The 12,378-nt window shown below is 37.8% G+C and overlaps 1 protein-coding gene across 1 annotated transcript in view; it reads right to left on the bottom strand.

Moving 5' to 3' along the window:
• Positions 1-12,378, bottom strand: part of SEL1L3 (SEL1L family member 3) — a 36,550-nt gene that overhangs the window by 16,665 nt on the left and 7,507 nt on the right. Inside the window, exons 4-12 of the mRNA XM_030493275.1 lie at positions 11,384-11,505; positions 9,891-10,006; positions 7,105-7,160; positions 5,960-6,092; positions 5,223-5,355; positions 4,345-4,491; positions 3,722-3,933; positions 1,977-2,156; positions 731-850 (exon numbers count right to left, since the gene is read on the bottom strand). Coding sequence (XP_030349135.1) covers positions 731-850; positions 1,977-2,156; positions 3,722-3,933; positions 4,345-4,491; positions 5,223-5,355; positions 5,960-6,092; positions 7,105-7,160; positions 9,891-10,006; positions 11,384-11,505 — 1,219 coding nt within the window. The remainder of the gene's footprint in view (positions 1-730; positions 851-1,976; positions 2,157-3,721; positions 3,934-4,344; positions 4,492-5,222; positions 5,356-5,959; positions 6,093-7,104; positions 7,161-9,890; positions 10,007-11,383; positions 11,506-12,378) is intronic.

A 12,378-nucleotide genomic window follows, 5' to 3' on the forward strand; every position in this document is an offset into this window, starting at 1 on the left:
ATTTAAGTCTGCAAATGTGTGAAGAAACTACTTATACATCCTCAACAGTTTGAAAACAATTGGTTATCAGGAATATTCAGAGGGCTTCCCAGTGGTGAAATGTACTGATATTAAATCTACAGCAAGGTTATTTTTTACAGCTGTCAGTACCATGGAAGTCTGGCTTGATTTAAGCACAGAGGTGAGTGATAGAGGCAGACTTGATGTATGCAATGGCTCAGTATTACAACATATTGCTGCTGGTCTCAGATAAGCAGCAATAACTGCACCATGTCAAATACAAAGCCAGACAAAACAATCAGAGAAGGAGGTTGCTAAGTCTTGACAACAATTCCCTTTTGCCTTGCATCATCCGTGGTGAGGCACCGGAACAGGTTGCCCAAAGAAGTGGTGAATGCTCCATCCCTGGCAGTGTTCAAGGCCAGGTTGGACAGAGCCTCGGGTGACATGGTCTAGGGTGAGGTGTCCCTGCCCGTGGCAGGGGGGTTGGAACTGGATGATCTTAAGATCCCTTCCAACCCTAACCATTCTATGATTGTTACAGTTTTTTGCATGGTCACTGGATATTATCGGACAGAAACATGGGAAATAGTTTAAGCTCATGAAAAGAAGCAATACCGGGTGGAAGGAGAAAATGTCTGTCCACTGTCCTCCACAACTTTCCTACATAGTCTATATACTTATATGATGTGTGCATAAAACCAAGAAAGGGAAATGTATTACTTTGTACCTGTGCAGCTGCGTTTCCTCTTGTTGCTTCATGTTTTAACCACATAAAGACATCACCATTTTCTTTTGTTTGAGCTTTTAGCAGTTCATCATCCATCAGCCTTATAGTTTCAACAAACGCCTGAAGAGCAGGTGAACAGAAAAAAAATGATTACACAATGAATTCATGCATCGGCCACTAAAAGGAAAATGTTTCCCATCTCCTGTTTATCCCTAAAAACTTGAGATCAGTTCTGGGTTTTAAAATTCTCACCACCCCTCTACTGGCCAGTGCATTAAGACCCATCCTTACATGCAGTGTAAACCCACTTACTGCTTCGTTACAGCACAAAACTTGTAAATCTGGAAAGATATGCCAAGGCATCAACAACTGAGCCCCCTTTCCCCACACCTTTGTAGTTTTAAATGCACTTAATAATGGTAAAAAAATGCTTTTAAGCCTTTTAAGGCTTTTTAGTTTCTATAGAAATCTCTCTTCAAAGATAAAAAAAGAGGCTGGCAGAAAGCTTGATGAAGACCTGCCCTACAGCTCTCTTATCTAGGTGCTGTCTGCTGATTTTTAGTTCCTTAGTAAGCAAAACCTCTCTATTTTTTGTACAATAATCATTCTTTCTGATAAGCCAGGATCCTAGTGCTGGCCTACCTTCAGTACTCTTTACAGATAAACTTGCGTCGCCTCCTGTTTAGCAGCTCATTCTAAAATCATTTTACTGTAACTTTATCTCATCAGATAGCTACTTAACAGTCAAATTTTTCCATTTGATTATAGAAAAGTGTAAGTATGGAGAGGACAATTCATCTTTTCTATGAACTTTAAGACGTTTGGCTACTGAAACAGCAGATCAGTTGCTTAGTAAACACATCCAATTATATTAATAATTAAAAATCTGAGTGAGGAATTAGAGCCCAAGAACAAGACTTAGACTTTACTGAAAGACAGGCATGTGAACAATTCTGAGTCTTTGAGCCGAACTTTGATTTGTTTTTCCCCTTACTAAGAAACAGAGTAATAATACCTACTTATAATTTGGAGGATTTTGTAATGCTCATAGAATCATAGAATGGTTTGGATTGGAAGGGACCTTTAAGGATCACTTAGTCCAACACCCCGGCCATGGGCAGAGACATCAATCAGACGAGCTAGTATTTGTAAATCAAGGCAAAAATGTTCTGGCCATGTAATTAATATTAATATATGAAGTCATTTGCACAGAAAATGAGTTCAGACACACTTTTAACTCTTTTACCTGTTCCCCTTTTATAGTGTGTTGATCCAATGATGTCTTTATTGCAATATTACTGTAGTAAGCATATGACAGCTCCAAATCAAGTGGATAGTTATTAATGCCTTGGTAATGCTTATAGCCAAGATTCATCACAGCAAGTCTCTCATTCCCCTGCGCACCAACCAAACTATACAGCAGTCCCTGGCAAAAATCAATAGACATAAATAAGAGTGAATTCAGTGCACATCTTACAAGTTTAGCACTTTGGTGGAGATTTACAGTGAACAGTGTTCATATCTGTAGCTGATAGACTAGCTATACCGTGTAAACACAGTTACAGAATCAAGCACAGTCCTAAAGTAGTTAAAACATCTTCTATACACATAGAAAGATGTGAAAGAAAAACTAGACTCTCTAAATACTTTTCAAGCATTGCACTTATTCTGCCACCACTAAGTCTGCAGCAACTTTTAAACCCACCTTATGACAGTGTTAATTATACTCTGACACTTTCTATACTCAACAGTGCCTTAACTAGTCTCACTGATGTCAACCAGAGTTTTCGCACTGAATTCAGTGGAAACATCTGGAAGTCAACAAACAACACTTGAAAATCTTACCCTCAGGATCTGACAGGACTAGAAGGATGGGACTTGTGGCTGACAAGGTTTCAGCACAAAGCTCCCTTAAGATTACCTGTTAATTAGTGCTAGACATAGTCTAGCTACCTGCACATTTGCCAAAATAATTTTCAGCACTACTATTATTTTTCACCTGCACAGTAACAAAAACAGTGGTGTCCCATCTGTGCTGGATATTAAATTATTTCCTACAATACCTGAAGCAGATCCAATTATGGAATTACTTAGCCTCCAAAATTAGCACTAGATATACTCCATAATTAGGGTATAAAAAAGGCTACTGTCTAAGGTTTCTTGTGTTTCAGAAAATACAGTGAGCTTGATCTCAGATTGGCGTCTCAGGGGTTCTTCTGATTTAGTATCCTGTAACCACATTAGCAGATCTTCTATTCTTTATGAGCATTTTATATGATACCATTACATCACAATTAAATACCTGTTGGCAGTTTCAGTGCAGCCCTCTTCCAGTGATATATAAACACCTCCCCTTTATTTGACCTTGCAATGGAATCGCATGGAAACATTCCAGTTATTTGCAACCTGCCTAAAAGGACAGGAGTTCACATGCTCTGCAGTTGGTAAGCTGAAGCATGATCAGTTTTTTTTCCCAAAAGAAAAGTGTTTTACTTCGGTTACCTTTAATCATTTGACCATAATATACTCAGTGCCATTGTTTTGCACATTGTAAAATGGGACTGCTTCCCTGACTGTACTATGCAACCTTTCCACTTTAGGAGATTTGCCTGACATGAGACTTTTTTCACACTCGTCTACAGATGTGGGTGACTCAAGGGTTACTATCACATCCTGCCTCCTCAGTGACTGGGAAAAGCGGCTATGTTTCATGCTGTTCACTTTACCACCATTTTTAGGTCTTACTAAAACATTGATTTCCTTGTTCTGCATGAGAAGGATAAGGATTCCCACCATCAGGACATCATAAAGACTTCACTGCCATGGGGCTATTTAGGAGTAGTGGTATTGGGGAATCCCTTCAACCGCAGCCTGGATCTGGAGGCCATTACACAGCTTTTAATTCAACTGATCATAAATTCATCCCATATCTAAATTGCCTTTAAAGGTAATTAATTTCACAGACATAACCAAACATACTAAATATACTACCTTTGTACGATCCACAGACAAACCAAGCCCTGTTTCAAATATAACTGCAAGGAAATAGGAAGCCTTATGGTATCCACAACAACTGGACTCCACCAAGAGAGGGACAGAGGAACCCACATTGCTGAGGCCATCAGTGCTGGACAGACCCTTTGAAACCTTCTCAAATATCCTCCGACCAACTTCTAGAACTGCATCACTTCCATCTTCTAACACTAAAAATAAAACATAGGACACACAGTTATTGCAAGAGTTAAAATCAGGTAGTGGTTTCCCCTCCTTAATTTCTCAGGACTGAGGCAGATTCTGTTTTTTCTTACGCTGAATGGTATTCTCAATGCAGACAACCAAAATTCCTAGAGATGCAAGGTGCTGTTGAATAAGAAGGGAGAATAAAAGTCTGAAAGACCATCTCAAAGCAACTAACCACTAAAAACATAAGGATATCTCTATTTCCTTCTATATAATAAGCAATACTTCGTTTGCAGCACAACATACAAGCCACATGAAACTCCATTACTCAGCTGATATGAAAAAAACCGTATAAAACATGAAGTCAAAGCATACTAACTTACATGACATAGACTGTGGAGTTTTTTAAAAACAGCAAAATAAAATATGATTACCATCTGGAGCGCTGAAATCTGTCTCTTTTAACAGTTTGAACAAAGTGTGGTACTTTTCCCTGAGCTCTTTTCCCCACATGAAGGCATCACATTTGGATTTTTCACCATATTTATGAATCAGCTTCAAATAATAGTTTTCATAGTAACCTAGAGAAAACAACATATTTAAGACATGAAAGCTGACTTGGCTGGTCTTTAAAACAAGCTTCTGGTGAAAAAAAAAGAAGATGTTTCTAGGGTAAACTAAAAATTTATGGACAAGATAATATATTGCTAAAAACTCATATAGCTAGCACAGGCCACTTATAAATATGTATTTCTTCTACTCTCTTCCATGCTCTGGTTGCAATATATGCAATCAAATCCTAATTGGAAATATAAGCCAGTTTTCAGCACACATTTAAGCTATGTTACTCTTCTTTCACTAAAGTGGTTGCTTTGGTATAAACCTGCCAATTACTACACATCAGGCAACTGTGGCAGAGACATTTCAGCAAATCCCAGCTATTCTGGGGAAAGGGCTTGAAATACATGTGCCTTCAGGGTCATTTAGGAATGAAATTGAAGAAGGGCAATTGAACAGCTTACATGAAAGCTTGAAAGTGTTTCTTTGTCCCTTTATGCACCTGTCTTGTTAGAGAAGAAATATCAAGAACATGATTTAAGTTTATATTCCATGGCACAAAAGTCTTTGCAGGAACAAAATCACAGCTTTAGCTACCAGTAACAGGGCTAAACTCTTCAAATTGCCTTTTTTCTGGTTATGGTTGAATTTAAGTTTACTTTTGATGATCGTTGTCCAGATTCTGGTAAAAGGAAAGAAAACAGGTCTCCAAAGATGACAGTTTAAAATTCATATGTCATAGATCAACACTTACAATTTCTTTGTGATTTTTCACCCTGCTTTACAATACGTCTGTACTCATAAACTATTTCTTGAATGTCCAAACACCTCTCGTAGTAAAGTTCAACTTGTTCCAATGTTTCTTTGTCATGAAGAGGGTTAGAAATCTATAAAAAGGCAAATGATGTATTAATATAATCTACAGTATCTGTTGTTGTCCATGCTTTGCTAAAAGAAGTGTTACAGGCAAAAACCAAAAGGAAACAGATTGGTTACTCCAACCAGCTTACCTAGCGCATCATGTTAATGTGCCAGGAAACCTGATGCTGGCCACAACAGACTTTGACTTTAAACATTGAGCATAATATCCAAGAAACCATGGATGAACTTCCAAAATTTACTAAGCTTATGTCACCTTCACCACCAATTTCAACAAAACCGCAAATTTATCAAGCGTGTTCAATATTATATCATCAAAAATTCTGGGAAACAAAACAATACTGCTAAGAAGTCCTTACTTAAATGTAGATCTATGAACATTGTTTTACATACTTCATGAAGTCTTATCTTTCAGCATTTCAAGTGGTAACTAACATTCTGAGATTTCAACAGAAAATTATCACATTTTAGTTATATATTCCCAAGTATTATTATGATTCATAGCAAGTTCATCACTTTGTAAGAGCTTCAGTTAAGAAAAAAATAAAATAAAAAGCACAGCCATAGCTGGCTGCTAACATTTAAACATTTCCAAATACTGCTTTCATTTACCTGGTCTGTTTCCAACACATTGAGACGATAGTATTTCACAGGTCCAAAGAATGCTTCAATACCATTTACATATCCACTACCTCCAAGAACAAAGTATCCAGCAGTGTCATCATAATAGAAATCTTCCCTAAAACTTGAGAACATTAAAGAGAAGTTGGCAATCAAGAAGTACTATGAAAGATAAAAAGAAATATGTATCTCAAAATTTCCATAACTGACAGCCTTAAGCTCATTGCCAGTATCTTTTTCTTTTCTCATCTGTTTACTCTCAAAATCTACTCTGCAATTTAGTGATAAGTTGCGGAGTAAATTTAGCAAATCCCTTGTCTACAAACATATTAAACCAGCAAGGTGTTTTATCTTTCTGACCTGTGGGTATCTTCTGGTGTTTTATGCATCATTACACAACCTTAGAGATTTCAACACCACCTCTTCCTTGCACTTTTCTAAAATTGGCATATGAAAATTTAAGTTATCTGTCTCCTAGAGTTATTATCTACAAATTTACAATTTCTGGTTTGAAACCATAGCAGAGAAGGAACAACACTGAAGTCTGCCACGCAATTTACTGTAACGGACTTTCTATACTAAAAGTTTTTTTATTATTATTTGCACAAAAAAGAGTGAATCTTATATTACAGTGAAATAGAACAATTAAAGATCCATTTTAAAAAATATTCAGTTGCTTAGAATAAAGGATAGAGCAAGAACATTTTTGGTAGAAATTTTGCTCTCTGCCTAAGCAAATTAGGTAATAATTTCACTAGTGAAATCCAAGCTCTCACAGCAACAGCAAAACTTCCCTTAACTTCAGTAAGGCCAAGACTTCATTTGAAGACAGATCCTAACGCTACCGACCTTCCAGAGTTTAGTGAGAGTTATCAGACCCTAGAGTACTAGGTCATGCAGCATGTTAACTCAACTAGCTCATGGCATTAACAAAATTATTTAGCTCATGCTCAATGTAAGCACAGTAAAATGCAAACTATTTTTGAAAGCATGGAGTGGAAAAAAACCCCACAGACATTTTGAAAATCATCTGGAATCTCAGTTACAAACTTGTGCTCTCCTTCTCCCATTTTCCATATCTGACCACACACACACATACAAGTCTATTACTCAACGAAGGGGAAAATGCTGCTTACATAAAAGACTGATGATGATGTCTTTTCAAATTCTTCCCAACACTGCTTACTTCTATCTAAAAGAACACAAAATATTAATTACAGTAAACAAGATATTACAAGATTTATTCATTAAGCCATTTCAACTCATAGTTCAGAAGATTACAGCTGCAGCTTGTTGCATCTCCTCTGCACTGAAGAGGATGATGTCACATATCTAAAACACATCAGAAGAGTTTAATGGAAAGCACTGGCACTGGTCTGTCCTGGCCAACTCAAGCAATGAAAAATAGCAAAAATAGCACAGATGGTGCCTACTTCAGGTATTTCATTCCTGTGTTCAATTACAAGATATCTGTACGTTGCTGAAACTTTTATTCTTCTAAAGTGTAAAATGCTGCTTTACTTTGATATAGCAGAGATGCTACATCTCTCCTCAAGAACAGGGGAAGCTATATCTCTCCTCTGCAGCTTACAGGTGAAGAATGGCCATAAAGCTAACGTAATAGACTATGATTCAAAAAAATCTGGGTTTAACTCCTACTTCTACGGGACATGTACTTTCAGTAGACTTTCAGTGCCAGAATGGTTAAAGGAATTCAGATGCCTGAGAAGGAAGATAAGATTTTTATACATGTTGGTATTGTAAAAAGTTGCCTAAGGACTCACAAAACAATCCTGCAAAATTGTCTGAAATGCCTAGGTACTTTTAGGGATTCACCTGCATCTTCAGATGCTCTTAAAATCTCGTTAATTTCTCAATGCCTCAATTTCCCAACCTTCCCTCATTTATATATTTTGTCTCAGATCATGCTGGACTAAATGTATCTAGATCAATAGAAGTGAAATACTCATAGAATTGTTCAGGTTGGAAAAGACCTTTGAGATCATTGAGCCCAATCATAAACCCGACACTGCCAAGTCCACCACTAAAGCATGTCCCTAAGCACCACATCCACGTCTTAAATACCTCCAGAGATGGTGACTTAACTTCACTGGCAGCCTATACTCACACTTGATAACCCTTCCAGTGAAGAATTTTGTCTTAATATCCAATCTAAACCTCCCCTGGGGCAACTTGAGTCTGTTTCCTCTTGTCCTATCAGTTGTTACCTGGGAGAAGAGACCAACACTCCCTCACTACAACCTCCTTTCAGGTAGTTGTAGAGAGCAATAAGGACTCCCCTGAGCCTCCTTTTCTCCAGACTAAACAACCCCAGTTCCCTCAGCCACTCCTCACAAGACTTGTGCTCCAGACCCTTCATCAGCTTCCTCGCTCTTTTGGACCCAATCTGCCTAAATAAGGAGATTCTTCTGTACCTATTAAGGATGCAGCATTAAAAAACTTGTTCCGGGAAGATGTGTCATTAAGATGGAACTGAACCACAGCTTTATCTCTTCCAGAGAATGGCTTTAAGTACTGAAATGCTCTCAAGTTTAATCCTATTTCCTCTTTTTTCCACAAGAGTGTCATTAAACTCTTCATGGCTCCTTTATTTTGTCCAGAAGTGGAATTTTTTGACCATACATTTTATCTCACACCTGAATAAATTCACTCTGCTCTCTGATGGAAGAATAGTTTTTCTTAATCTAATCATACAAGCAATCCTCAAATTCCCAACAATTCAAGACTAATATACTCTGTATCAATATTGACATTAACTTTCACATTTGCACCTGAATCCATAGCGTCTTCCTTTTCCCATGAACTTAAATTATAACTGCAATTTAAACAAGCAGAAAAAGGCAGTTCTGATTCTAAAAAAACCCACTTTTTTTTCACTTTTCCTTTTAACAATATATTTAAAAGCATATTATAAGTAAATACATGTTTCGTCCCAATTTTCTTGCAAGACAATCAATCAGCTCACCATTTACATATTTAAAAAAGGTGGGGTGCAAAAGGAACAGCAGTAGTTTAGCCTGTACTTTGCTCTCTCAGTGCAGCATTGTTTCAGCTTTATCAGTCATTTACCTCATACTTTAAATTTGCTTAGTTGTTCTTGCCATTAATTAGCAATTCTACTTTTTTTCCAATTCAGAATGTAATCTATTCAACCATTTTCAAGGAAAAAGCAGTTGAGAAAGAGAAGACGAAGGGGTTTGATTATTTTCACATCCTAATATCTAATAATAGCTGGAGGTTCAGACAAGATTTTGGGCAGGGATCCTGCATTTTCAGAGCTGCTTTGGGAAAGTTTTGTGAAAAAACAATTGTGATTTGTTAAAATGTAAATGATGTATTTTATCTACTATGGAGGTATACTGCAATATTTTTTGCCTTTTAATGATAGTCAGTCCTATGCCACTTTGTGAAACATGCGAAACAGAAACTACACATGCCTCCTGTTAGTTAACACATCTAGGCAAGAGGCATGCTATGGTACAGAAGCCCAGACTCTTGTATTTTCATATCAGAATGGTAGAAACGCCTAAGCCTCCAAGTGCAAAGTCCCTCAGAGCTCAGAGCTATTTTCACCATGTACCTTAAAGTAGCTAGATAAGGTATCTGCGCCAGGAGTCCTGGTTGCATGCACAGTTGAGAGTGTCTCTGGAGAGCAACCATGCGCCAAGATAGCCACTATAATACTCAGTATTTCTACGCTTGGCTCTTATGCATCTGAGTGATTTCCCGAAGTTGGATAGTCTCAACCAACACGCTCCAGCAATTTCTAAATTTTCATTCTTTTGCTATGTGACCATGTATAAATTACAGTATTTCAGCCTCAGCTATTAAGGGGTTTGTCAGAAGCATAATCATATTAGGCAGATCTCAGCCTCAATCCTGTAATTCAGTACATGCATACCTGTCCACCCTTAAAAGAGAGATCCAGTCGAAACCACTGCTTCAGAGGAAGGCTGAAGCTAGTTTTCACTGCAAGGTCATCTCCTCTCATGAGGTGCATCTGAATATGCACATAACCTGACAGAGCAAAAAAGGAAGAAAAAGTAAATAAACACCACAGAAATATCAAGATTAAGAATGGGCTTCCTAACATATTATTTACAGTGATTCTGTCTTCTTCATCCCCTTCATCACGAACAGAGATCTGGGCACTTGCCAAGCTATACATCAGCTCTCACAGAATCCGAGGGAAACGTGCTCCATGAGTCAGTTACACACATCTTGGATGCTAATGCCCAGGCTCCCACAAGAAGCCACAGACTCAAAACCAACTGTCTGAGGGCTAAACATACTAAACATAAGGGTGTCACAGTTGATCTCAAACACCAGAAAGCAGACATGACTTGCAGCAAACAGAACAAGGGAATAGGAGACAATGGTACCTGCTCAACACTCAACTGCTAGGATGTGAGAGTGCAATGATCAAGTAGAAGATGACTACCCTCCACTACTTGGACCTGCAGAAGCTAGGCATGGTCTGAGCTCTTAAGACCAGAACAAGCTATTATGATAATCTAGTCCAACACTGAGAATAAAACTGGCCCCAAAACCTCTCCAAGGAAATCTCATATCAAGTGGACAACTTCCAGTTGAACTGCCACTATTGTTTGTTCTTCAAAGCATCCAGTTTATAATGGATAGATTAATTATCAAGATTGGTTACAAGACAGAGAAAATGGAAATAGCAAAAATAAGAGAGGAAAAGATTAGTTGTGAAACTTCCAAAGAAGGGGAAAAAAATTTAATGTCTTATGAAAAAGCCAGGTATGCGCTTTGAAAACTCTGCACACTTCCTTCCTCTCTGAGCCTGCCAGCAGCCCGCAGCTGCTGAATTTCATTCTCTATCAGAGGTTAAAGAGCCGTCTTCTCGTAGGAGTGTCCCTCTACTGCAAGGGTTGCTAGACTACGACAATGCTACCTCTTAACTTTTATCGGATCAGGGAAATAGACTGTGCTTCTCGAACACTGCCGTATAGGCGAGGCCTTTTTCCGAGGCTATTTCAGATTTTTAAAATTTTCATGTAATATGTATATAAGACTTGAGAACAATATTAAAATAATACTTCAATAATAATAGCAAAGGTTGTTCATTGACAGAAGATTGTTTAATCCCACTATATATTCCTGACCTGTAAGATTCAGTCTATTCTCCTGACAAAGAAAATATTTTCTGTAGTTTGCCAAGACTAGAAGCTATGCAGCTATTTCTCAGTTTTACCCTATTAATTTGGTAGCTAGTTTCCTACTCAGACACTATAGTCAAAAAGAAGAATTTTGCAAGGGATCAGTTTCACAAAATAGGTCTGATAACACATTTATAAATGTCATTCCTAGCCATCAAACTATAAAGACTATATTAGACCCCTTCTGAAAGCCGTTAATAATATCCCTTACCTTCCTCATTTAGAAAAACAGCAGGAGTACTGTACATTTCTTTTGGATCAATAAAATAGAGTATACCACACAGATCCTTTTCACAGTGGTGGAGTAAATACAGCCAGATAGAAACGGTGAACCTGCATTAGCAAAAATAAACAAAAAACCCACTTTTAATGAGAAATCTCCCTATATAATTTGAAAAGCATGCATTTCACTTTAATTTAGCAAACTCGTTTCACACACATAATCTTCAGAACAGAACATATCCTCTGCAGTGAAAACCTTCAGAGCAGCAGTACTTAAGGCTCTTGGATCTGTGATCTCCTTTTAACCACACACTTTTGTGGTAACAACATAAGAGAAGAGTACGGGAATGTTATCTGAATCAATTCCAGAATGCTGGTTCAGAGCTACTGCCAGATCCCACATCAACAGGGAACTGGAAACACTACTGAGACAACTTGGAGCCAACCTCCCGCGTGCAGGCTACAGTAGAAAATCCCCAAATGCATGGTCTTGTAATCTTGATTGTCAAAGCCAGTAAAAACTAAGCTGTATCTTCTCTGCTAAATGAGAACTGTGAAAATGTGCTTGGAAGAAGCAGCTGAAAATGAATCCAGCCTCTGGGTGGTACAGATAGGTATGAATAGCTGTCACAAAGGTGGAACCTGTGCAAACTATGGAGCAGTGCAAAATAAAAAACTGAAGACCCAACAGTGATATCTAGTTAGAAATTTCTGTACCAAGCTGTCTGAGGCACTAAAAGAATAATTTATACGCAGTATCAAATTTTAAGGAATTCCTCTGTGCCAGACTAAATCTGCTTCAGTGCTTTTAACAGAAACTTGACCACTTATTTCCATAACCTTTCCATAGCAGTTAGGCCAGTGCTGAACGTCTTTGAAAACCATACCCGCAATGTACAGCCCAGCAAAGCAGTATGACTATTACAATTTCTGATAAAAATAGTTGTCTTAGTGAACTTTTGGAAGGAGATATGATCACAATGA

Source organism: Strigops habroptila, chromosome 7 (assembly GCF_004027225.2).
Source record: "Strigops habroptila isolate Jane chromosome 7, bStrHab1.2.pri, whole genome shotgun sequence".
In the NCBI taxonomy this organism is placed as follows: Eukaryota; Metazoa; Chordata; class Aves; order Psittaciformes; family Psittacidae; genus Strigops; species Strigops habroptila.